A 24,898-nucleotide genomic window follows, 5' to 3' on the forward strand; every position below is an offset into this window, starting at 1 on the left:
TATGGCAATGATTATATAAAACCACCAAGATTGTGGATGATATAATAAAGGCCGTCGCTGAAGTTTTGAGAGAAGATCCTATAATTCAAGCAAAGGAAAAGAATACTTTTATTATAATGAATCAGATTATATTGTATGAAATTGTTTATATAAAAAAGGTATTTAAATTTATATTAAGAATAATCCGATTAAGAAGTCATTATCTCTACTAAGATATCAAGCAAGCTTAAATTGGAGAAGCTGTAAATCTTTCCTTAGCAATTTAACTTTTCGCTTTATATGTGATTGCAATTACATTATAGTTGAGACCTCGAATGAGGAAGAGCCTTATTATTATTCAAATGAGTCTGCATATATATCCTTCTACAGCAATACTAGAGAATGGATTGTAGATACTGACTGTTTGTCGTATATAACTGATCAATCCTACCTTTTATCTAGCTTAAAGCCACTTTCTAGGTTAAGACAGATAAAGGTTAAAGGGGGAGAATTGATTGTGAGAAAGTATGGAATGATAGAGATAAAATAAAATGAAAAAGTATATAAATTGAAGGTATTATATATTCCAGGATTAGAAGCAAGCTTATTATTTGTAAAATCGTTTTGCAAGGAATTCAATGCTAAGAGAGCCTTCAATGATAAAAAGATATATTTTTATAGAAACGGAAAAGTCCTACTATTTGCAAACAATTTTCATGGAATTTATATAATTGTTAATATTGTTATTATTTATTTATTTATTTATTTATTATTTTACATCCGGGGGGCAAGCCACAGGGGCTCGCCACGACCTCCCAGGGGGTACTAGGGATGGACTAAACTAACAATTCTATATACATACAATTGCTGGTATAGCCAAGCGTTCCGTTCTTCTACGGCTGTGATGCTAGTGGCGAGCAGGGCGGCCACGCTACGAGCACTCTTGCCGCTCCACTCCAACTTACAAGTTCGAGCTGTCCAACTCACTTCATGTTGAAGAGTCCAGGGGTTGTTCGGGGCCTTTGTGAAAAGGCAGGGGATGTCAGCCGGTAAGGGCTGGGGTGATCATAGGCTGGTAAGGCCGGAGTGATCGGACTGTTGAAGGCTAAGGCGATTGTAGGCTGCTGTAAGCAGGCGATCATTATTGTCGAGAGAGGGAGATATATTGTGACCGCTCGGGTACGGGTGGAACCACTTTTTCTAGTGGGGAGATGAGATAGCGGTGGAGCGGAGGCTCCTCCATATTGGGGCTAGAAGATCAGGAAGAGGGCACAACGCCCTTCTTTGATCATATACAGATGATAAGCTGTGGATTCGTAGGTGACTAGGCTTCGAAAAGATAGATATCGATCGGGATATGGCTCTGAGCAGAAGTGGGCACCAATCACTTTACCATTGAGCCAGCCACTCCTTACGGAGAACAATGGTCTTTTTGTTTAATATTATTATTAGTGACTTTGATATTATACTTTTAGTTATAGAGGAGGATAAAGAAATTCTATTAGAAGTTAAGAATATTATTTATAATAAAAATAAAACAGATAAAACAGATACTTAATAACAAAACTGCCTAAATCGGTATTGACTATAGTATTGTTGCTTTGGATATATAAAATATAAAGTTTTGAATAAACTATATCTTATTATAATTCTGGAGAAGAATATCAAGTTATCTGTAGATCTAGAATCTTGTAAGGTATATATAATAACAAAAATAAAGAAGTATTATAATACAATTCTTTTAAAATATAAAAAACGATTATTAGTTTTCATATCACTAAATGTATCAGGACCATTTCCAGCATCATTTTGAAAGAAGTAATACTTTGTAGAGATAATCTATAGCTAAACAAAAAAGATTTAGATAATATATCTGGAAAAGAAAAGTGATATTATTGAAGAACTCGAGAAATAAAGAGTTGATATAAAATGAGAGAATAGATTCCTGATTGGAATAATATATATCAATAATACTCTAGAGATCGAAAAGGTATTACAGGAATAGCAAAACAAGCTGGGCATACAATAATAATCGATATACATATATATTTCAAATCAAAATGGTACAGCTGAATAGGCAATTCAAATTATTTAATCGAATATTTGTATAATACTTAAAGACTCAGAAATGCTAATTGAATTCTGGGATTATATAGTAAAGACAGATATATATACTAGAAACAGAATATATATAGAATTATGGGTGGATAAATTCGAGGTTAAATAAAGATGTAAAGAGATATCTATCAGCTAATAGTGGGATATGACTATATAAGCAAAGAAAAAGCAAGTGTTGTTATATAAGGTATAAACCGGAATAGTATTATTAATAGTATATATCAAGATATAGGAATCGAAGTGCTACTCTCATGTTGATCCAGTATCTCACCCTAATGATGCTTATCAAAACAAGTTAGTAGATAGGGCAAGAATAGATGTATTTATTGAATATAATGATTATATAATAAAGCAATTATAGATATATACCCCGAATAGACACACAATAATAAAAACAAGTAATTGTATATTCTTTAAAGAATCACTAAGAGATAAAATAAATCTGAAACTATACTCTATCACTTTAGGGGGAGAATTTGTAAAAGGATAGGGAGTATAAAATATCTTATTGGAACGACGACTAATAGGAAGACCTTGCAAGACCACAATTGAAACTACAGGCATAGTATCTACGGAACCTGTATTTATTGAATCAGTTGAACGTAATTCAGAGGATAAAGTCCCAAATCTTACTAAAATATTTATATCAAGATCAGAAACTATTCCACAAGTCGTTATTCCGCGTATAATATAATCATTGGATGTCGATCTAATGGATATGATCATAGAGATCGAAGAGGATATCGGATTAATAACAAGAAAGAGATTAAGAGAATAAGATAATAAAACTGATTTTCAAAATACTAAGTGTTTATATGTATTCCTTATTATTATTACAAACTTGAAACCGAATCAAGAGTTTTTCATAAAACAACAAAGCAAAAACTATGTATTTATTTTAAAGATAATCATTATAAATATAATAGCAAGGGATATACCGATCCCGAAAATATATAAAGAGGCAATAAGCAATCCAATCTATAGCGAATAGTGGCAAGCAGCTATCGATCAGGAGATCAAGGAATTGGAAAAGAATAAAATATAACAACAAATCTATAATAATGGAATAAACAATTTAGTTAGTATAAAATGGATATTCATAACAAAACTGAATGTAAATAAATCATTAGAATAATTTAAGGCTAGACTAATAGTAAGAGGCTTTATATAAAAGTACGAAGTGGACTTCTTCGATATATTTGTATCTATGGTATAATCAGTAATAGTTTGTTCATTTCTATTCATTGTAGTATTACAGGATCTTGAGGTATATTACTTTGATATAAAGAATGTATTCATTGAGGTAGAGCTAAAAGAAAAGATTTTTCTATTTGTACTATAAGGAGTTAACATCAAACAAGGATATATTCTTGAAGTCCTTTGTAGTTTATATAGACTAAAGCAAGTAGCTCGTGATTGGAATGATCTTATAAAGAAACGATTTATTAAATGAAATTTTGTACAAAGCCTAATTGATCCATGCTTGTTCACCCATTCTGACAAAGGGATTATGATATTGCTATATATCGATAATCTTTCCGTTACAATACGGAATTTAGATAATATATTATAATTCAGCAAATAACTTACTTCTATCTTTAATACCAAGAATCTAGAGGAGATCGAGAACTCAAAGCTTTTAGACATAAGAATTATTAGAAACAAAAAGAACAGAACTTTGTATATTAACCAAAAACAATATTTCGAGAAAATATTAAGTAAATATAAATTCACAAAGAGAATATCTAGATCTATTTCAATATTAATGGATGGTTACAAAGTACTTCGATCGGCTTAAAAGGATAACAAACGAGCAGATCCTATTAAATATAACTATATAATCGAGGAATTGATATACATAATGGTATACTTAAGATCTGATATAGTTTTTGGTTTAAAAAAGTTTAGTTAATATATAAAAGATTTAGTAGAGTTCTATATAAATTAATTACAAAGAGTAATACACTATTTATAAATAACAATCAGTTATAAACTGTATTTCGAACCAGGGGAAGTTCAAAATCTAATAATCTATTCCGATACAGATTATACTAGTAATATGATTAATAGAAAAAGCATATTAAGAGTAATTGCACTTTTGGGAGAAGGATTAGTATTCTGAATAAGTTGAAAACAGAACTCTATATCAATATCAACAACTAAATCAAAATATATAGCTCAATCAATTACAGCAAAGCAAAGCTAGTAATTAGCCCAAATACTTCGAGATATGGGATACAGAAAGTTTATTACAAAGAACAGATCCACTATTGATATGAAGAGAAATAATTAAAGAGCTATAGCCCTAATCAAGAATATACAACTAATTAACAGATTAAAATATATTGATATTGTATATCATTATATACAGGATCTCAAGTAAAAAGGAAAGATCAATATTAACTATATTTTTATAAATAAAATGATAATAGATGGATTAATAAAATTATTAACTAAGAATGTATTCAAGAAGTTCATAAAAATGCTGAGAATGATAGATTATTACAATTGACCTAAGAGGGAGTATTGAAAGGTGTGATTCATGTAATCATAGAGTAGGGGGAGCTAGCCCCAATTAATACTAATAAGAGCTCTATCCTATATAAAGCTTTTCCTCTCGAAAGTAAAAGAATATACTTAATACACTAATCCTTCTAATACCATCACTTTCTACCCTATGCTTTCCATCTTATTCCCTGTAGAGAGTTATACTTAAAATATATATTAATATAATTTCGAATTTTTAATAAAAAAGATTACTTTTCTTAATTATATATATTGAAATATATTAGAATTTATAATTTTTTAAAAAATAGATATTCTTTTTATTTATAATATTAAATAAATCAATATAAAGAGTTTTATATAATTATTTTTAAAATTAAGATTTAAATTTATATATTAATATATTTAATATTTTAATTAACTTATAATAAAGAATATATATTATTTTATTTATTTTATAAAATTTAAAAAATTATAATAATTTGTTAATTATAAATTGAATTTAGAATATTGATATAAAAAGAAGTAAAAGTATGCAAGATACAGGGTTGTGCAAGATGTAGGGATATCGGTTAACCCCTGGCTTGGAGGAAAGGAGGAGTTACTCGCTAGATTCACTGCGCCCGAGGATTATCCGACTGACAGATAGCAACATATCTCCAAAAGCGCGTCAATGTCAAGGGTCTATTACTTTTGCAACTACACAATATTAAATCATGAAGCCATCTTTGATCTGGTGTAGCCTTTTGGCATGCATTTCTCCTCTTGTGTCTGCCACTGCCCTTACATACAAGCTTAGCGCCAATGAAAAGGCATGCTTTTACTCCAACGTCGACAAACAAGGTGCCAAAATAGCCTTTTACTTCGCTGTACGATGCGCCTGGCCTCTGATATTTAGATGAACATCTCTGACATTTGATATTATATAGGTTCAAGCTGGAGGATCTTTTGATGTGGATTATGAGGTTGTAGGTCCAAACGAAAGAGTTATCATGAAGGAAGAGAAAGAGCGACAAGGCGACTTCGTCTTCACTGCCACAGAGGTCGGAGAATACAGGTTTTGCTTCAACAATCAAATGAGTACTTTCGCAGAAAAGTTTGTCGACTTCGAAATTGCTGTACGTTTACACTCCGCGAATTGCGAATCCAGAAACTATCACTGACATGTCCATTACTGCTATAGGTTGAGAACGAACCTCGAGCTTCGATACCTTCGAAACAAGGCACAACTCCCGAACAAACGTCGGCATTGGAAGAATCTATCTTTAAGCTCTCAGGCCAGCTCTCTACCATTACAAGAAACCAAAAATACTTCCGCACAAGAGAAAACCGCAACTTTAGCACAGTGAGAAGTACTGAGAGGAGGATTTTCAACTTTAGTGTTATTGAAAGCTTGATGATGATGTGCATGGCTGCGCTACAAGTCTTTATTGTTCGATTCTTCTTCCAGGTACGCATTCCTAACTTCAATATACACAGAGAGATTCTAACGATAGGGATTAGGGTGCCAGAAAGGGTTATGTTTGAACGAATTGGGTCTGGGATGGCTTTGAAGATGGTTGAAATGATTCTGGGTCCGAAGAGGGGTTCTGTGTACTAAAAACACTTAACAAAATTGACGCTCAATATGATTAAAGTCAAGTTAATTGATTGTATTACTCCATCCCAATGTCTATTAGAAGTATGTGTGAATTAATTCATAGTCTCCAATGCCTTGTCTAAACACACAAGACTTTTGAACATTTCGACAGTACTCGACAATACTAAATAGGTAAGCTATCGTACCAATTTAGCTAGATATGCAAGTCAATCATGTATCATTTATCATTTTACTATTCATTAGCTACTTTTTAGGCATTTTATATATATAGGATTGTATAACCTCTATCTCACACACATGTATAAACTAGTGTCAATTAGGTTAGCGTGACGTAGCATGGATGAGAATCGCGACAATTTGACATTTATCGATTCACGATAGGCACAAGCTTATAAAACCAATTCAATCTCGTGTTTTTGTATCTTCCAAACCACCTCAACACGATCAGATCCTGCCTGTCTACATATTCTCGCATCAATGGCAGCTTCTTTATCACGGGCATTGCCAAAACCAAAATATACAGGTGACGAAGAGGATATTCCACAACATGCGCAACAGAGAGGCCCTCGAATCCTAGGCGCAGGCGCTTTGGATGATACCCAAATTGTGTTAAAGGTTGGTCTTTTAAATCTTGAGCAACTAGAGGTTTCTTCTAACAATACATCACATTCACAGAAAACCGGACCTCCACCATATGGTAATCGAACAGGATGGCGGCCACGAGGACAAGAAGACTTTGGAGATGGAGGTGCTTTCCCAGAAATTCCAGTCGCACAGTATCCTTTAGACATGGGATGCAAATCTACTTCATCGAATAATGCGCTGGCCCTTCAAGTCGACGGCGAGGGGAAAGTCAAGTACGACGCTATAGCACGGCAAGGCCATAATGATAAACGAATAGTACACGCCTCTTTCAAGGACCTTATACCTCTTCGACAGCGAGCTGATGCCGGCGACATTAATTTAGATAGACCAAGTGAAGAAGAGGTTGCGGCTTCTACCGAGCGAACGAAGAATGCCTTGGCAACTCTGGTCAGCGGTGCGGTAGCTGCACAAAAACCTAAGAACGTAAATGTCGGAGCAAGAAAGGACCCTACTTATGTCAGATATACCCCGGCGAATCAGATGGGGGATAACTCGAGGAAAAATGATCGAATCATGAAGATTGTGGAAAGACAGCAGGACCCTATGGAGCCTCCCAAATTCAAGCATAAGAAGATTCCCCGTGGTCCTCCAAGCCCTCCGGCTCCGGTCATGCATTCGCCTCCACGAAAATTGACTGCAGAGGATCAAGAAGCTTGGAAAATTCCACCTCCTGTATCGAACTGGAAGAATCCTAAGGGTTACACGGTTCCACTTGACAAAAGATTGGCTGCAGATGGACGAGGATTACAGGACGTTACTATTAATGATAAATTCGCACAGTTTGCAGAAGCTCTCTTCACGGCAGATAGGCACGCACGAGAAGAAGTCAAGCAGAGAGCATTAATGCAACAAAGGCTAGCAGAGAAAGAGAAGGCACAAAAAGAAGATCATCTTCGTATGTTAGCACAGAAGGCACGAGAAGAGAGGGCTGGAGCCGGCGCTGGCTCCCGAAGGCGAGACTCGAGATCGTCAAGATCACGTTCTGGAAGCTATAGTGAATCCGAGTCTGATCGATCCAACAGCGACGATGAAGAATTCAGAGAGCGAGAAAAGATGCGCCAAGAGAAACGAAGGGATGAAGAACGAAAATTACGACAGTCGCGCATGGGCACAGAGAGGAGGATTCAAATGATGGCGCGAGAGCAGAATCGAGATATCTCAGAAAAGGTCGCTTTAGGCTTAGCAAAACCTACGCAATCAACCGAAACTATGTTTGATTCCAGATTGTTCAACCGGACAAGTGGGTTTGATAGTGGATTCAACGAGGATCAAGCCTATGATAAACCTCTTTTTGCGGCCCAAGATGCTATTAGTAGCATTTATCGACCACGGCAAAATATGGATGACGATGATGATGAAGCAGCAGCTGAGGGTGAGATGGCGAAGATTCAGAAAAGTAACAGGTTTGCGGATGCCCTTGGAAAGGGAACCTTTCAAGGTGCAGCAGATGTTGAGGTAAGAAATTTCCCCTTGGTCACGAGTGGGGATGCAGCTAATTTGAGGGGTGAACAGGCGAGGGAGGGACCGGTGCAGTTTGAAAAGGATGCTGGCGATGTTTTCAATGTCGACGATTTTCTGAGCAAGGTCGGTGAAAGTTCTAATAAAAGAGAGTATGGGTTACAGGAAGGCGAGGGAAGGTCCAACAAACGGGCAAGAGTGGATGAGGACGATGATTAAATGGATGGACAATCATGGGAATGCATGGACAGCATTGTATTTATAGATAATCTATACGATTGGGGCAATCCGTGTATAAAGCATGGCCTTGATATTCGTACATTGACAAATGGATGTCCGTGTTTAATTGATTCTAGATTGTCTTTTGTGTTTTATTTTGCACCTTTGGTAGAGAGTTTGTTGATGAATCTACTTTCTCAATAATAAGATTTCCAAGCACATTGGTCTGTCATACTACAGCATGCAAGATCTCTCAGAAGCATCATCCAACTTCGAGTAGTCAGATGTGTTAGCCCAACTTCAAGCGGACCATATTCGTATATAATGAATTCTTGCTCATATACCCCAAATCTCCCAACTACACCCAAGCTTTCATTTCACCTACACTTCGATGGAGGACATTTATCATACAGAATCCGAGATCCTTGCATTAAAGCTTTGTTGTACCCATACGTCTTTCTCTATTGTACTGTACCGACTTACGTATCTCTAATTTACATTTCCCCGTAGACTCAATTACTGGGTAACATTATACGCGTGTTATATGAATCGTTAAAACGCTTTTTCTATTCCCCAAAAATAGTGGATAGTTAGTCGTTGGCCTCGGAATGTCACTACGGAGGTTGACGGTGTAAGTATTGTAAAACACACCAAAAAAGCAACCGAGCTTTTCCCTATTTTTATCATTTGGGACCAATCATATCATTATGCTGATTGAAAATTTATATGGTGAACTTTAGGTAATGAAAGTATTGTAAATTTATTCTAATTCTTGCAAAATCATTCAAATTTATTAAAATTCATACTTTTCTTTTTAGAAATATTATTCTTTCTTTATTTAGAATTTATTGAATACTTTAAAAGCTTCAAAATTATAAGAGTTAAAAATTCGAATAAAAGGGATTCAAATTCGAAATCTAGGGGGAATAACTGAATATCTAATAAAATTAGTAAAAGCAGCATTGGAATTTCGTAAAACAGTAACTTTTATTAAAAATTGGGCTTATACGACTTATATCCCATCAACCTCCGTATGACAGCCGGTAGTTCGATAGCAAGCAGGGTATCTCTCTTGAGTCTTGAAGTAATGCATACAGCAAAACCTCTCTATAAGGATACCGGTTTTTGTAGTCTTTTTTGAGGATATATAGAGATATCTTTATATAGAGATTCTACTGAATCTTAATATAATAATAATTTCCTTCCGATTGGTTCCAATCAGATCATATTCTATAATAATTTCGATTTTTTCTATTTTTACAAAATATAACTAAATTCTTTATATCGTATAATAATTCAAATTCTGATAATCTTACTAATCTAATAAAATACATATAATCCTAGAACTAAGAAATATAAGAATATTCTTATAAAGAGATTATCCATATAAAGAGAATCTTTATAGAGAGGTTTTGCTATACATATATACAGACATTTCCCAACCAGATGATTCAACTAATAGTAATTCTTTCTTTTCTCCTTCTTTGCCCTGCCCTTCCTTGCCCTTCCCTGCTCACTCTATCAGACTCGTAAGAGTTATCGAACATACTCATCGCACACCGTAATGTTTGTGATATAATCCCTGCAAATTTCATATTAATTTATATAAATTAAAATATTATATAATTAATATAATTATTAATATTGAATTACAAAACTTTTCAATAAATAATATGAATCATTTTTTATATATAAAAAATTTCTAATTTATTTTTAAATATTTTAATTGAAAGTTATATAAGCTTTTAATTAAAAAAATTCAGAATTTTAATTTGTAATGTTTTTCTTATACAAAATAAGTGAATTTTTTGAATTTTTTCGAATTTTCAATTTTAATTCTTCAAAAATATTATTATGAAAATATTTAAAAATAAATGACATATTTTTTTTAGATAATTTAAGTAATTCTGAATCTTTTTGTATTACTATATTCAATTTAATTTTATATATTTTTAAATAAATCAGGGTATAAAAAGCTGAATAATTGTATATTTTAGCCGGAAAAGTGTTATATGTGCGGTGAGTAGGTTCCAGAACTCTTACCTGCCAAGACTTTTCACAACTCACTAAAAATAGGGTCTGGATGGAGCTAGAGCTAGAACCACCAAAACTGGACCTACTCCATTCAACTGAAGAAGAGAAAAACATGATTAGATCTTTGCGTATCTGAATTATTAAGGAAAACAAAGTATTCGTATTATATCTCCGACTTTAAACCCAATTGAAGTCTGAGTTCGCATTTCGTCTTACATTGAAACAATACTCAATATTTATCCCGACTTATGTTCTCTATCAACATTTATATTGGCCGAACGGACTTGATGATCTTCGTCTTCCAACATGGCAACATCATGATTCTTGATTGAAGTTCATGAACCCCCCACAGTTCTCGAGTAGTATGAACAGATAATTCGTCGTTGGAGGGGAGAGCCCTGTACTGAGTGAGTCCTGACGAGGGAAGGAGTGGGTTGACAGACATTGGAAAGTACCGAGTTGTTTGTTGGCGGCACATGTTAGAAAGGTTTGTTATTTTGGGACGGTCGAGACAACAACAGTTTTGGCATTGGAGATCAATAACTCTCATGTTGAGTTGTGTAGCTGTGATCGATCTTTATCTTACAATACAGTCCATCCGCTAGTTTAGCTTAATTCAAAAGCTAGGTGATATGCTTCTTTCCTGTTCGAATCTGATCAACTTGACGTTCCTTACTTCCATCGGATTACTCCTTCTCTAAGCTTGCTAGCTACTCTACAAGCTTAAGTTCGGATGTTCGCTACGTTCGCTTTGTCCGCGTCGCCCCATGCTTCACTCACTACACGTCGGCCTGCATATCCATCAAACCTTCTTTTCCCAACCACCCTCGCCATCGTATCCCTTCTAGGTACCTACCTGATTGCGACCAAAACATCCTGCCAAGTTGGTACAGGTTACAGGTCCCAAAGCGGGGAGACCTAATTTTCTCACCGGCTCAGCCTACGAGTATCTTTCACAGCTCTAATCTCCATAATTATCCGGCCTTTTTGGAGTTGGTTAGATAAGACAAAGTAGGCTGTTCAGACAAGGTACATATACAAGTGTGTCGCTCATCATAAACTTATTACGGCTTTTTGATTTTGCATTTTTAGAAACCACTCAAGCTAGTCAAGCATATCCGACATAAAAAGTAGTTTTTGATTTCCTCCTCTTGGAAACAAAACATTCAGACTGGACGTCGAAGGATCACTTCCGGAATCAAAGGAAGATAAACGATCGTTGGATAGAAAGTCAATATCAGTCGCTACAGTTGGGAAGATGAGAAATACGAATGTCCCGTCAGGCTCACCACCCAAAGATGAGGTTGATGATCCAAGTTCCTTGGCACCAAGATGGTGGGATATGAGAGCGTGGAGTAAGAAGAAGTGGGCAATTTTTGGTGCAGGAATCATTGTAGTAATCATTATCATCGTGGTGGCTGCTGTGGAAGGTTCAAAAAAGAATGCTTATCCAAATTACTCACAATTGAACTATACACTGAAGGATACTTGTAAGTTGTCTTCTTTTGTGTGATGTTGCACACCCAACAACTTCAGATCCACCAACACTTTTGATACCCGAGAAGTAAGGCTTCATCACCTCCAAGTGGAGTTAGCGGTGGTTGTTCTAGACCTATCCCTATGATTGTGTGACTGGAGATTGAACGAGATGGCCCTGGCATAGTGCATCTTGCTAACATCCACCAAAGACTCAGGGACTACCTTTTTCGATAACTTCGATTACTTCAATACCGACGACCCAACAGTCGGTTTCGTTCATTATGTTGATTCCGAAGTTGCCGCTCAATACAATTTGACATATGCTTCGTCAAGTTCTGCAGTTATCAGAGTCGACACATCTGTTACAGCTGACAGTAACCCAAATGCATCTACTGGCCGCTTCTCTGTTCGAATTGAGTCCAAGACACAATACACTGACGGTCTATTCATCTTCGATATTGTCCACACACCCATTGGCTGTGCTACATGGCCTGCACTGTGGCTAACTGATTCAAACAATTGGCCAACAAATGGAGAGATCGATATCATGGAGGCGGTCAACGTTGTGAGCTCTAAAAAAAATCAAATGACCCTCCATACTACGTCAGGGTGCTCCATGGACGTCAAGCGCAAAGAGACTGGAAAACCCATTCAATCTTCATGCTTGAATAGCACGAATTTCAACGCTGGATGTGGTGTGCATGACTCTGCAGGAACCTTCGGTGCGGATTTCAATTCAAATGGAGGTGGAGTTATGGCGATGGAACTACGTACTGCGGGTATCAGAATGTGGCAATTCGGACGAGATGCTATTCCAAACGATATTTCATCTGGTAGCCCAGATCCATCGACTTGGTCGGAAGCTGCTGCCGATTTCCCCAGCACGGATTGCAACATTGGCAATCACTTCAAGAATCAAAGTATCATTGTCAACATAGATTTGTGCGGAAATTGGGCAGGTGCCCCAAGTGTATATGATGTTGATTGTACGCTCTCCTCTGGCATCTTTTGATATTTCCATACTAATCATACAATAGGTCCCGGTACCTGCACTGACTACGTCGCTAACAACGCAACGGCATTCGCTGATGCTTACTGGCAATTCAATAACTTCACTGTATACCAAGCTTCACAATCTTCGAATTCCAATCTTGGGTGAAGATGAAAGCGTGATGTTCATGGGAACGGATGTGATACAATTGCTTTGAGAGCATATTGGTATTGGAAAAGTTGTTTGACGGGAAATCGCAATTGGGATAGGAATAGACGGGATTAAACCAGGAAAATCGCGTTTACAGGAGCGATAATGCTGTCTTCATGTTGAGGTTAAGATGAGATTTTATATGAATACTCAAAGCCCGTATCGATAGATAGCTTATGGAAAGCAGTAATGAAGTAAAGGATTATACTTGTTCTGATGTGAAATCTCTAGGTACCTAGGGTCGCCCTTGTGTCTAAAGAGCCTAGCAAATTATACCGACAACTAAAAGCTAGCTTAGCCCATGGTCCTAATTAATCCTAAAAATAACCAAAATGATGTAATGAATATCTCTAGACATCCCCCTTTTCGCGAGACGAAATCATACAGTCTACTTGGCAAGACTCGGGTACTTGTGCAGAACGCAAGGCTTCAGACTGTGCAAGGCCAACCGTCAGCCTCGCCAAAAAAAATTCTCGGTGGATTACATCTCAAGGAAACCCATCTTTGTATTCTGCCTTTTCCCTTGACGAAGAATATCGCAACTACTATCGTTCAAAATGAATGGACCAGCATTTAATCCTCCAGGAGGGGGCCAGCAGGGTGTTGACCCTTCGACCGCTGCTGCTGTTAAAAATGTATGTTTGCTCTCCGGTTATATTTAGCATTGCTGCATGGAACAAGCAGAGCCTTGCCATGGGAAACTGTCAAAGTGAATTGAATGAATACTGATAATGTCTGATAGATGCAAATAATCATGGAGTCCTGTCCGGGTAAGACTGTCGTCTCGGGTGTAATGGGATTTGCCCTCGGTGGTGCCTTTGGTCTCTTCATGGCATCTGTATGTTTTGCCCCGCCTTGTCTACCTTTCTTCCTACGTCAATGACTAACCTTCCCACACAGATGCAATATGACACTCCCATTCACACATCCTCCACAGCTGCAGAAATCACATCGCTTCCCTTGCGCGAACAACTCAAACGAGGTCTCAAAGACATGGGTAATCGCTCCTATTCTTCGGCCAAGAATTTCGGCAAAGTAGGCGCTATCTTTGCAGGCACAGAGTGTTGTGTTGAAGGTTTCAGAGCAAAGAATGATCTGAAGAATGGGGTTATTGCAGGATGTATTACCGGAGGAGTGCTGGCGGCCCCGGCGGGACCACAAGCTGCCGCAGTCGGGTGTGCGGGGTTCGCGGCTTTTAGTTTGGCGATTGATAGTTATATGAGAAGGCCGAGTGATGGGGATTAAGGAGATATTTGGAGGGTGGAAATTGTGGATTGGAACTTTAAATGGAGCGGTTTAGATATGTATAATATGCTGCGAACAGCTTACGCATGGGATTGGAGTTATGGGCAAGCTTGGATGGGCTTAAAGTGGTTATGTTGATATGTCTGTATAGTTATGACCTTGGGATCAATGACTAATTTCACTCCTCACGAGCGTTGGCTTTGGCTCTGACGCTTCAGTATTATGTGATGGTTTGAGTCTTTTGTCATACATGTTCGCGACACCCGGCTGACTTGTTGTGTTTAGTAGAGAGCACATGCGAGGAGCATTCTGCACAAGTACATATTCAGGAACGAGCTTGGATGACTTTATGAGTTACATTCTTATATCCCGGAGATTCTATGCTTACGTTGCTGATGTGCAATCAAGCTTTCTCCATATTGATGAGACAAGTATCTATAGAGCGCTAGACTATCAACCATAATCGGTCAAGCTGTCTAGGAACCTATCTAAAATGAATCAAGTATCCATAGGACACCGAATTCTCAACTATAATCAATCAGGTAGTGACGATTTCCGAGCAATTATTCTCCGTCATCGTAGTATAGTGAATGCATTCACACTAGCTACTTGGTGGTGAATTTACCCTTCATTCTAATTCTCTTACCATAGACATAAAACAAGAACGGGATGGGTATAAGCACAGTTGCTACAAAACCTAACACACTACTTCCCCATTCAATACCCAAACCCTGAAACATGGGAGTAACAAACAGGGGAAACAAGGCAGCAAAGATGGCTCGTACAAATGTTTGGGCCGCAACCGCACTTGCTGCACACGAGGAGAAAGTGTCGATGAGATAGTTGAGCGCAGATTGGAAAATGGTAAAGAAGCCAAATCCCATGAATATGAGGCCGATGCATGGAGCTACCCAATGGATGCTTGGGGCGGACGTCCAGCCGAAGACGAAGAGGCCTGCTGCGAAGAATACACTTCCGATCATCATTGGAGGCAGGCGAGCTTCGGGGACGGGTCGGTTATCATTTGCTTTAAACTTGCGGGTATAGAACTTGTTGTTGCTGGGGTTCGTTGGTTAGTAGATATGGTTTGAAGATAGATCAACAACTTACAGAATGTTTGCAGTGCCACCGAAGATTGTACCTAGGAGAAGTGCAAGAAATGGAAGTCTGTTGTGAGGAAAGAGATTAGAATAACATCTGCCATATGTTTATCGTCAAGTCGGAGGCAAACTTACTCTGAAGTTACAGGTCCATAACCTCTAGCCAATGCAAATTGTACGGGAATCGCAGCCAGGCACCTAGCAATCCATTAACGGATGTCCAAAAACAATACTCGGTTCTGACTTACAAATAGAGAATGCCATAAACAAATGAAGCATACAAAACCATAAGAAAACAAATCGGGGTCCCTAGTAAGCGAAATGGTCGCATCAAGAACTTGTTTACCATCTCTTTAATGCTGAAACTGCGCTCTTCGTGTCTGGCATGTAAAGCCCAATTTCCAGTATCGTGACGGAGACGGCGAGCCTTGGCGACCAGGAGTGCGTCTGGATAGGTTTCGTTAAGGACAAGAGCACCAAGGAGTAAGACTGCCATTTGCATGATTCCGGTAATCTTTCAAGGAGTTAGAGGCAAGAAGTACATAATTTAGGGGGCTGGGGACTTACGTATTCTGTCCATCTCCATCCTAGATAGCTTGATGTAATGGCTCCTCCCACAATGGGACCCATGGTTGGACCTTGAATTGGTGAGAATTGGAAATATGGAAAGGATGCACGTACTCACCACCAACAACAGCAAATGCATATCCGACTATAGCTGTTCCGCGTGATTGGGGTGCCCAGATATCAGACAGGACGCCGCCAGTATTTGTTACCTAATTAAGATGTCAGAGGAGTTTGTTGAGTTCGAGGTGAGGTTTCTTACAGGAGCAGCTCCGAAGATACCAGCAAAGAATCGTGTCAAGAGCAGCGTCTGGATGTCTTTTGCTGTGGCAGAACCAAATGAAAAGCATGCTGAGATGAAAACTATTTGACACATTAGTTGTGGTTCTGTATGGTGAAGGGACAAGAGTGCAGGCTAAGCTTTTGGCTACTTGCAAAACAGAATTACTTACCTGGGGTTAAGACTGCAGCCTTTCTGCCATAACTAATCGGCTGTTAGTATTGGTAACAAACAAATGGGTGAATTGACCTGGTTGGTATCGCAGCAGTACAGCACAGCACACATGACTCCGAAGTTGACTTTCCGATAACTTACATTTCAGAAAGAGGAGCCCATAGCAGAGGACCTGCATCACAAAGATCAGTTAGCTTGATTATTCACTTTATGCTAGTGAAGGAATATCTCACCAAATCCAAATCCCAGCAGTAAGAAGCTTACACCCAGCAGACTGACCTACTCTTTGTTAATGGCATTCACTTTAGCTTCTCATAGTTCCAGGGGTAACAAACCTCAGGTGCAACGTTAAATTCAGCTGCAACTTGGTTAATAGCAGGACTGTATACAGAACTTGCCCAGGTCGAAGTCATAGTGAACAAGCCATAGACAAATGTAGTGATCAGCTTCTTTCTGAATGGCCAATTCAGAGGTTGATACTAATTATTTCTATCAGCATTGCCAAGTTCATTATTTCACGAGCATGGAATGAAGCACTTACAGGATCATCAGAACCATCAAAATCGACAACATCAGCTTCTGTGGTCTGCAAATGCGACTTTGGGTGCGTGAACTTCTGCTGGATGCCTAGGCGGGTAAGAGATTGAGAACGGGTGGTGCGAGCTGGAGTGGATGGAGTGGATGGAGCATTTACAACAGGTTGTTTTTTGACCTCTTGTCCCTCGAGATCCAGATCAAGCACAACTACATTTTCGAACCAATGAGTCTCTGAGCCAGAGCTTGAAGTGGACATGGTAGTTTGCGTCATCTCATCTGCATTTACGAAGCAAAGAGGCGTGCAAAGCAAAGAATTAAATTGAGGAATAGAAAGAGATCTCAAATCATGAAGGTGCAAGGCAATCTTGTATAATACATGGGAGGAGAAATCAAGGCAAGTACAAAATTATTTTTTTATAAAGTGAAGCAAAGTTGAGCACCCGGGCAGCTACAAAGGTGGCAACCATGATAAAGTAAGTGATGTCGTGACCACTCATCCCTTCACCCCTTCAATGATTGCAAAGGTGAAGAAAGGTTCTAGACAATTTTGCATCAATAAGGCTTTACCCTTTAGCCCGTTATCGGATAGAGTCCGAAACTGTGAAAGGGCTTTACATCATCGGATGAATATTTGGTAACTATCAGATGAGACTAAAAGGGCGATGTCGGCAGCCAGTCTGTTTAGAAGTACTATGTTGACATGACTACACGTGTGTCTTGTTTGAAACTGTCATGTCATCTGCAGTCAAACGTCATATATTGCGTGGAGTATTAAATGATACATAGGATGCATACAGCTGGAGTTCACACAAAATCCTTAATCTTTGATGGTACCAAAACGGTAAAGCTCTCACAAAAAGCCCTTACATGTGCAAGATACTGTGGATAGTAATTGCATGTGGGATCAGAGAAAAGAGCTTTTTACAATAGGGTGACCTTCATTGATTGTACTAGAGGTCAAATTCTAAGTGTGAAGCACAGAATTTGACATGCATAACATAGAGATCAAATGATCACCATAACGATATCATAACACAAGATTAGGGTTGCATATTTGTTCAAGCAATGCCAGATTCTCCCAGAAGAAATTGCTTCATTAACAACTACTACATTGAAAACCCAAGAATCATAGTATAATAAAGAAAAAATGTGGCACAACTTGATCACCTACAAATGTACCTGTCTTGGTCTGTCCACATAATCCTTCCACGCTTCATCAAAACCAACACTTCTAGCCCACTATACGAAAGGTTAGCACATAAATAAAGTTGTATGTGTATGGAGTGGACGACTTCGTAGGGTACGTACAGTATCTCCAGTGTCTTCAACACTGTCAGCTACCATGTTGCCTATCTTTAGCCACATGAAACTCTTAATCTTTGCCCAATCTTGGTCTTCATAACTCTGGCTAACTACCTCGGCATGAGCCACTGCCCTTCCAAGCTTCACGGCGTGGCCATCGTCTTCGAACTCGAACAGCCTTTGAAACAGACCGCTCCATTCCGCATCTCCAGCTTCAAGAAGCTTCGGGACATATCCCGATATTTCTTCAAGGAGTAGCTCGGGGGAACGGCGAGATGCATACATGGTGAGATCAAAGCGTCCCTTCCACTCCAAAAGCCTTGCTTTCTGGGCTTCGGACAAAAAGTCTTGCTTGTTGAAGGAAGTGAAAAAAATCGAACTATTGACACAATGCATATAGTAAAAAGTCAACTTCACCTAATGGGATGAATGTCAGCTAGGGCACATCTGAGAAGCGTAGCACGACTAACTTGTTTTGGCGGGCGCTGAGCAGCAGCAGCGAAGTAAACGGCGGAGCTGATCATTTGAGCTGTCTTGGCTTCAAGCTCACCTTTTTCCACTGTCCACTGAGATGCATAGCTCATCATTTCATCTGCAGCTCTGGCTAAGATGCCATCTCGAATCATATTGCCATCATCCCACTCAGCAGCAGTGGAAAGCTTTTTATCGTCTCTAATCTCATCCAGAAGTTGTGGAATCGTCTTATTCCCAGGTTGCGCTTTCTTTTCGATGTCCAACAAATACTTAGTAATCCACAGATCGTGGACGGAAGCTTGTGCTAGCGCTTCGGCAATGATAGCTGGTTGGTTGAATTCAATACCAAAACCTAGATGAATAAGAGGATGAAGAAACCCTGGTGAGTGTTAGCAATTTCTTAGATCCATGCGACTACAATGCCGCATACCTGCAAACATCCTGCCGAGCATGTCGTCTGCCTTCGAATCGCCTGCAAAGACACTTTCTTTCAATACTTCTTTCCATCCTTTGGATTCAATTTCTCGCTGCCAGAATACCAGAAAGTCATGATAGTACTTTGCTTTGCCGAGATTGTTGTGGAAATTATCTGGTATGGACATGTCGACCGGGGCCTAGAATCTTCAGAAATTGTGCTATGGAATGTTGGGAATTGAGATGATAGAAACCATGATTTATGGTAAGTCTGGTTTTAAAAACCAGTAGATTTGGCGGAATGCGAACTTACTTACTTGATTCTTAGAAAGAACAACAGGGCGTTGATATGATGCATTAAGTTTGTACTGTCGCTCAATGACGGAAGCCGGAGCACCAAGGCCATATAGAGTCAACAAGTGATGGACAATATGGTTGTGAAATCCTATATTATTGAAGAAAATATGATGTTTCTATAATAAGCAGTTGTCAGGACGTATTCTCGAGACAAAACGAGGCATCTTACATCATGGTTCTCTTGTAGTAGCTGCGAGGTTTTTTTGGCAGTTTCCGAATCTTGAGACCCGAACTCAAACACGCCCGTATCGTCAGAAGTCAGGTGAATGGTGTTTGAAGTAGCCATATTGAAAAGATTCTTTGTGTATGATGAGTGAAATCGGATAGTGTGTAGCTTCAATGCAAATAGTCTGCGATCAAATGGTGGTATAAATAGCGAATTAACAAATACTTGTGACTTCCCTCCGCCCCTTATGATTTGGGAGAACGGGAGTCGAGGCCTGGCGAACATCCAAGACTGATTGGTTTATGGTGACGAACTCTCACATGGGTTTACTGTTGGACTAACACTCCTCATAAGCTGATAGGCCTCGACGGTTTCGACTAAATACTTCAATCTGGCCTCTCGCTTCCCCGCATTACAATGTAATAGAGTGAGTAATAAAATGACGAAAAGATTATCAAGCAAGGGGAAGGGAGGGTGAGAGTGAGAGGCGAAAATAAAAGTGGCTCTAGATGAGAAACGTCAATTGAGACAGTATAGGCGAATTTTATTGTGAGAATGGTAGATTGTGCTAGTAGATGTGTGTCTAGACATTCAGAGAAGCAATTGTGCCAAGGCGATGTTAACAGTCAACCTTGTATATCTACCTAGTATTAGTCGCTTCCTTGAGAATCCATCACAGACATTTCTAACGGCAGAAGAGTGCATGTGTTAGAACTAGCTAGTGAGCAACCTGGGTTATGATGGTGATCTGCATCCTTTGTACCCAACCTCGGCCAATCTTTGTGGTTTGTCAGACAGACAGTGAGGAAGTAAGAAGGCTCGAGCTAGTAGGTATAAGGCATGGACTTCGTGTGTACAGGTACCTACCTAATAATCAATGCATCTTATTGTCTTTATTATACGAGTACATACTCTTCCTTCTCGAGTCGAGTACTGGGGTCGACTTTATCTGTTCAGCCACACCAGATATCTATTAGCTACTACCTAGCCACCTGCTCGAGCCACCGAGGCCACCTACCTACCAAGTCCTGCCCAGGTGTACCTCGCAACTGTAAATCAGTGCCGGTAATTGGTTTGTTTTCTGTCTCGATGACGTAAGTGTAGATAACAAGGTGCACTGGTCACCAGGTGTACCACTCAGCTTACATAATGTCATGAACCCACAACACCAAGCTTGAGGTAAACCGAATTTCTGATTGCCTCCGAATCAACACCTACCTACATAGGTACCTAGTAATCAGATTCCTCGACTATTTACCTATCCATAAGTGATTTGTGCTACGCCAGGTACCTTTATATCTTCATTATCATCCCAAGAATCATCCATATATTGATTCACTCAAGAGTTCGATGGTATTCATCTGCCTACCAAGGTAGTATAGCTCAAATCCCGCCTAGGTAAGGTTGACTACCTACCTACCCATTCGCAATTGTGAAAAGAGGAGGTGTTTCGATATCTTGCATTGCCATCTTTCCATTCCTGCCTACCTGCTTGCCTGTTTAGGTGCTCATCTTGCTGATTCTACCTCAAAGCTGCTACTTCTTATATCGTTTCTTGTCTCTTTACTTATCCCTTTCTAGGCTTTTATAGAGCATGTTTTGATACCAAATTTATCGCACCATTTTATCCACTCTATCTTGCCTTGTAGTTGGACTACTTTCTTGTTATCTCTCTCATCCACATTCCGTCTGTATTCTTGGTCTGAGTTGTTATCGAGATTGCTTCAAGTCTCTCTTGTACCCATCATGTCAACGGTTCAACAAAAGGTGGCTACTTGGAGCTCAGTCGCTTTGCGGGTTGTGACTTATGTCTTTCTCAGAATCATCCCTGGCCATGTAAGTACATATTTTCGAATTCAAAATTTCAACCACTTACACTTGTTCCCAGCCATGGCCGCCCCTCATATACACCCTTTTTGCACTATATGTGCCCTCCTTCGTTTATAGTCACGTAACACAGACTCCATATACTGTAGTAGAAGATGATATCAATATCACCGTTCTAGAGACTGAGCACGAAGACCAGCCGTTCATACCTGCGGCAGATTCTCAAAATATATCGGGCTCGGACAAACCAAAGCACGTGGAGGAAGAAGTTGAAATAGACGAGACAGTGGTGATGGAGAAGAAATCACCTAGACCATTCCATACACTTTTGACAGGCGCTCCTGATCCAGTATCAACTTTGCTCTCGATTTTGACCTTCTTGATGAACGTGGGCTTGGTTCTGGCCACAATAGATCTGGTGTATCATGCGAAAGTTTTGCATCCTAGCACGGAGCTTTCATTCGCACGAATGGGCTACATGTATGTGCACCACTTTGCCCCTACACGCGACTCCATTTAGTCATGGCAACCCACTAAAACTGTGGTCATTACGCGGGACTTCTGTTCTCATCATGCTAAACAGTCTCAAGATGTCAAGATTTCTTCATTGACGTGCCATGACTAGATCGAGAACCGCGCCCTCGATGAATGTCTTTACTGACTGTGTGTAAGTGCCCCTACGGAAGCAAATCTACTCGTTCGAGAACCGGATCTCTCTAAACTTCCCATATCCATCACCTACAAACCAGCAAATCCGGCAGGTGCTTACGAAGACCAACCACAACTCGCTGGAACAATCCGTACTCTGTCAGAAGCCACGGATTTCACACAAGCTTTAAAATTTCCACTGCCAAACCGCCCTGAAAGGACCTATCAATGGATGACATCAAATAACCACACCGGATTTTTCACAACTCCTCCAAAACCTGGACATCTTCCTCAATCAGGTTCTTTCACATTTTTTACATCCAGTTGCATTAAGCCTCGCTTTCCGTACAACCCCTTTGACCACGCTTTGACAATTCCTGGTTTCAAGCACATGGCAGATGTAATTAAGACGATTCCCGGAGGCTCCCAGTTCATGCTGTTCCTCGGTGACTTTATTTATATTGATGTCCCGAAGAGGTTTGGAGTGAGTGTGGAGGACTATCGCCGCGAGTACAGACAAGTTTACAGCTCTCCAGATTGGCCGGCCGTTGGGCAAAATTTAAGTGAGTAATATAGAACGTCTTTCCATACTCAGTCAGAGATAGGTTATTGTTACTTCTATGAAATATGTCTCCTTGCTGCATGTTTTGCTCTATATATCCAAAGACTTGACTTGCTAACTGAAAGTTTCTTAAGGCTGGATACACGTGCTCGATGATCACGAGATTGCCAATGATTGGGATAAAAAGACTGCTGGGGTAAGTCAATTGAGAAGCTTTGGCTGTTAGGCTAGACTCTAGATGAAAGTACTAGTTGCGGCTCGGTATTCGGATTTCCATTGGCTTTTTACATATATCATATGCTTACCACTAGACTTGTCAGATTTACGAAGCCGCCGCTGATCCGTGGCATCATTATCAAACAGCCGTTAATCCTCCTCGAGCTCGTCAAGCGGGGACTTATAACACTCTCAGAGACGGCGCAACCTACTTCGAGTCCACCCAAGGGCCTGCTTCGTTTTTCTTGATGGATACCAGGACTTACCGAGACTCTTCTTCAGAGCTCCCCACCAACAGCACTGGAAAGTCAATGCTTGGTGCAGAACAGCTTGCTGATCTCCTCGACTTTCTCAAGAAGCCTGAGCCCAAAGGTGTCAAATGGAAAATCATAGCATCTAGCATTCCATTCACGAAAAACTGGGTAAGCATCTGTTCGACCATCCTTTAAGAGTTTTTCATTTGCGGGAAATTGCTGATTCCTCCATGCTATAGAGGGTGAATAGTATGGATACATGGGCTGGCTACCTCAACGAGCGCCAGGTGATTCTCGAAGCTATGTGGGATGTGGGCCTCCGTGGAGGCTGTGGGGTCGTCATCATCAGTGGAGATAGACATGAATTTGCCGCAACAGCCTTTCCGCCTCCCTTGAATGGTCGTTGGCCAGTCAGTGCAACAGTGAATGAGTTCTCTACAAGTCCTCTCAGTCAATTCTATCTGCCGGTTCATACTTATTGGCAAACTGATGAGGAAGATATACAGATCAAGTAACGCATATCGCGATATCCCTGATACATATGTTTGCTAACTTTTCAAAGGTATATCCCAGGCGGTAATTCAAAGTTAGGAGCCATCACAATTGAAGATACTGCTAGCGACCAAAGTACATTAAAATTCCGTCTCTATGTAGATGGTCGTGAGGCTTGGTCTTCCCTCCTTCTCTCACCACCTGCTAACCCCGGGAGTCGCTGGACTAAGGAAGCTTTTTGGAGGTAGATTAACAGTGACAACTAGATATGATGTAGCCAGCAATAGAGACTTGCGGAACAGAATCAAATATCATCGAAAACTCAAATGTCAGGTGATGATAATCACTAGGGGTGTTCTGGCTTCTTGTGTTTTAGGACTTCTTGTTTGATCAATACTGGCTGTCTGGTTTTGCTTTCTATGTCGCATGAACAATGAAGTTCTATTAGCCACAGATACTGGGGAATTAGTAGGATTCTCCAGATTCCGGATTGGTCAGCATTGATGGTGTACTGATTCATCCTTTGCCATATGTTGAAGTCTTCAACACGGGTAGCCAATTTTGAAATTATGGCTCTTCGAGTCCCGAAAGACTTGATATCCAATTTTTAATCAAGATTATGGACGCGTTGAAACAAATCAGATGGCAGTGCAGGCAAAAACGTGCACATGATCAATATGTATAAAATATCCTGTTTCAATAATAAGCCGATCATGTTACAACCAAGCCATAGATACCTGTCGAGTTAGTACAACTAATGGGTGTTGAATAGTGAATCTCGACTATCCTTATGCTTGTAGCAAGAATTGACCTTCTACCACATATACAGCCCATTTTTTGATTTGCGTAGCTAAAGTGATTCATTGGAGTATTCAGCAGTATTGAAAATGAGATGAGCTTTACTTGCCTCTATTTCAGTACACTTTGCTGGATACGCGTTCAAGCAATATTTGGCCCTGGGGTCATTCAGAGCTGTATGGGCAACGATATGCATCAGAACTTCTCGAATTGGTAGAATCATTTTCTTGTTCCTTGGTAGTATGCTGGC

The 24,898-nt window shown here is 39.5% G+C and overlaps 7 protein-coding genes across 7 annotated transcripts; 5 read left to right on the forward strand and 2 right to left on the reverse strand.

Annotated features, from left to right (window-relative positions):
• Nucleotides 1-5,318: 5,318 nt before the first annotated feature.
• EAF02_003907 (uncharacterized protein) lies at nt 5,319-6,129 on the forward strand (the record flags this gene model as incomplete). The annotated part of the gene is made up of 4 exons (XM_038899955.1): nt 5,319-5,471; nt 5,532-5,720; nt 5,786-6,052; nt 6,106-6,129. The coding sequence occupies 4 exons, from the start codon at nt 5,319-5,321 to the stop codon at nt 6,127-6,129; spliced, it is 633 nt and encodes a 210-aa protein (XP_038760882.1).
• Nucleotides 6,130-6,679: 550 nt separating this feature from the next.
• Nucleotides 6,680-8,524, forward strand: EAF02_003908 (uncharacterized protein; the record flags this gene model as incomplete). Its single annotated transcript, XM_038899956.1, has 3 exons — nt 6,680-6,817; nt 6,878-8,302; nt 8,360-8,524. 3 exons carry the CDS (start codon nt 6,680-6,682, stop codon nt 8,522-8,524), a joined length of 1,728 nt encoding a protein of 575 aa, XP_038760883.1.
• A 3,292-nt stretch (nt 8,525-11,816) lies between these two features.
• Nucleotides 11,817-13,196, forward strand: EAF02_003909 (uncharacterized protein; the record flags this gene model as incomplete). Its single annotated transcript, XM_038899957.1, has 3 exons — nt 11,817-12,048; nt 12,247-13,023; nt 13,075-13,196. The coding sequence occupies 3 exons, from the start codon at nt 11,817-11,819 to the stop codon at nt 13,194-13,196; spliced, it is 1,131 nt and encodes a 376-aa protein (XP_038760884.1).
• Nucleotides 13,197-13,795: 599 nt separating this feature from the next.
• EAF02_003910 (uncharacterized protein) lies at nt 13,796-14,483 on the forward strand (the record flags this gene model as incomplete). The annotated part of the gene is made up of 3 exons (XM_038899958.1): nt 13,796-13,873; nt 13,981-14,076; nt 14,139-14,483. The coding sequence occupies 3 exons, from the start codon at nt 13,796-13,798 to the stop codon at nt 14,481-14,483; spliced, it is 519 nt and encodes a 172-aa protein (XP_038760885.1).
• A 605-nt stretch (nt 14,484-15,088) lies between these two features.
• EAF02_003911 (uncharacterized protein) lies at nt 15,089-17,409 on the reverse strand (the record flags this gene model as incomplete). Its single annotated transcript, XM_038899959.1, has 12 exons — nt 15,089-15,542; nt 15,594-15,650; nt 15,719-15,781; nt 15,832-16,097; nt 16,151-16,221; nt 16,269-16,359; nt 16,410-16,510; nt 16,600-16,631; nt 16,743-16,773; nt 16,835-16,880; nt 16,937-17,080; nt 17,143-17,409. 12 exons carry the CDS (start codon nt 17,407-17,409, stop codon nt 15,089-15,091), a joined length of 1,623 nt encoding a protein of 540 aa, XP_038760886.1.
• An 896-nt stretch (nt 17,410-18,305) lies between these two features.
• EAF02_003912 (uncharacterized protein) lies at nt 18,306-19,971 on the reverse strand (the record flags this gene model as incomplete). Its single annotated transcript, XM_038899960.1, has 6 exons — nt 18,306-18,377; nt 18,447-18,857; nt 18,911-19,293; nt 19,345-19,528; nt 19,646-19,801; nt 19,855-19,971. The coding sequence occupies 6 exons, from the start codon at nt 19,969-19,971 to the stop codon at nt 18,306-18,308; spliced, it is 1,323 nt and encodes a 440-aa protein (XP_038760887.1).
• Nucleotides 19,972-21,064: 1,093 nt separating this feature from the next.
• EAF02_003913 (uncharacterized protein) lies at nt 21,065-24,651 on the forward strand. The gene is made up of 8 exons (XM_038899961.1): nt 21,065-21,249; nt 21,385-21,687; nt 21,740-22,158; nt 22,351-22,889; nt 23,023-23,084; nt 23,200-23,526; nt 23,598-23,869; nt 23,921-24,651. Exons 2-8 carry the CDS (start codon nt 21,598-21,600, stop codon nt 24,096-24,098), a joined length of 1,887 nt encoding a protein of 628 aa, XP_038760888.1. The 5' UTR covers nt 21,065-21,249; nt 21,385-21,597; the 3' UTR covers nt 24,099-24,651.
• Nucleotides 24,652-24,898: the final 247 nt, after the last annotated feature.

Source organism: Botrytis sinoallii (genome assembly GCF_014898435.1).
Source record: "Botrytis sinoallii strain Bc 23 chromosome Unknown BSIN_005, whole genome shotgun sequence".
NCBI lineage: Eukaryota > Fungi > Ascomycota > Leotiomycetes > Helotiales > Sclerotiniaceae > Botrytis > Botrytis sinoallii.

What these genes read in the sequence shown, in the direction of transcription:
- EAF02_003913 (XM_038899961.1), top strand. Translation starts at nt 21,598, where the DNA reads ATGTCAACGGTTCAACAAAAGGTGGCTACTTGGAGCTCAGTCGCTTTG. An exon ending in GGCCGTTGGGCAAAATTTAA is followed by an intron (nt 22,890 to 23,022) that starts GTGAGTAATATA and finishes AAGTTTCTTAAG; the next exon opens with GCTGGATACACGTGCTCGAT. An exon ending in GGGATAAAAAGACTGCTGGG is followed by an intron (nt 23,085 to 23,199) that starts GTAAGTCAATTG and finishes GCTTACCACTAG; the next exon opens with ACTTGTCAGATTTACGAAGC.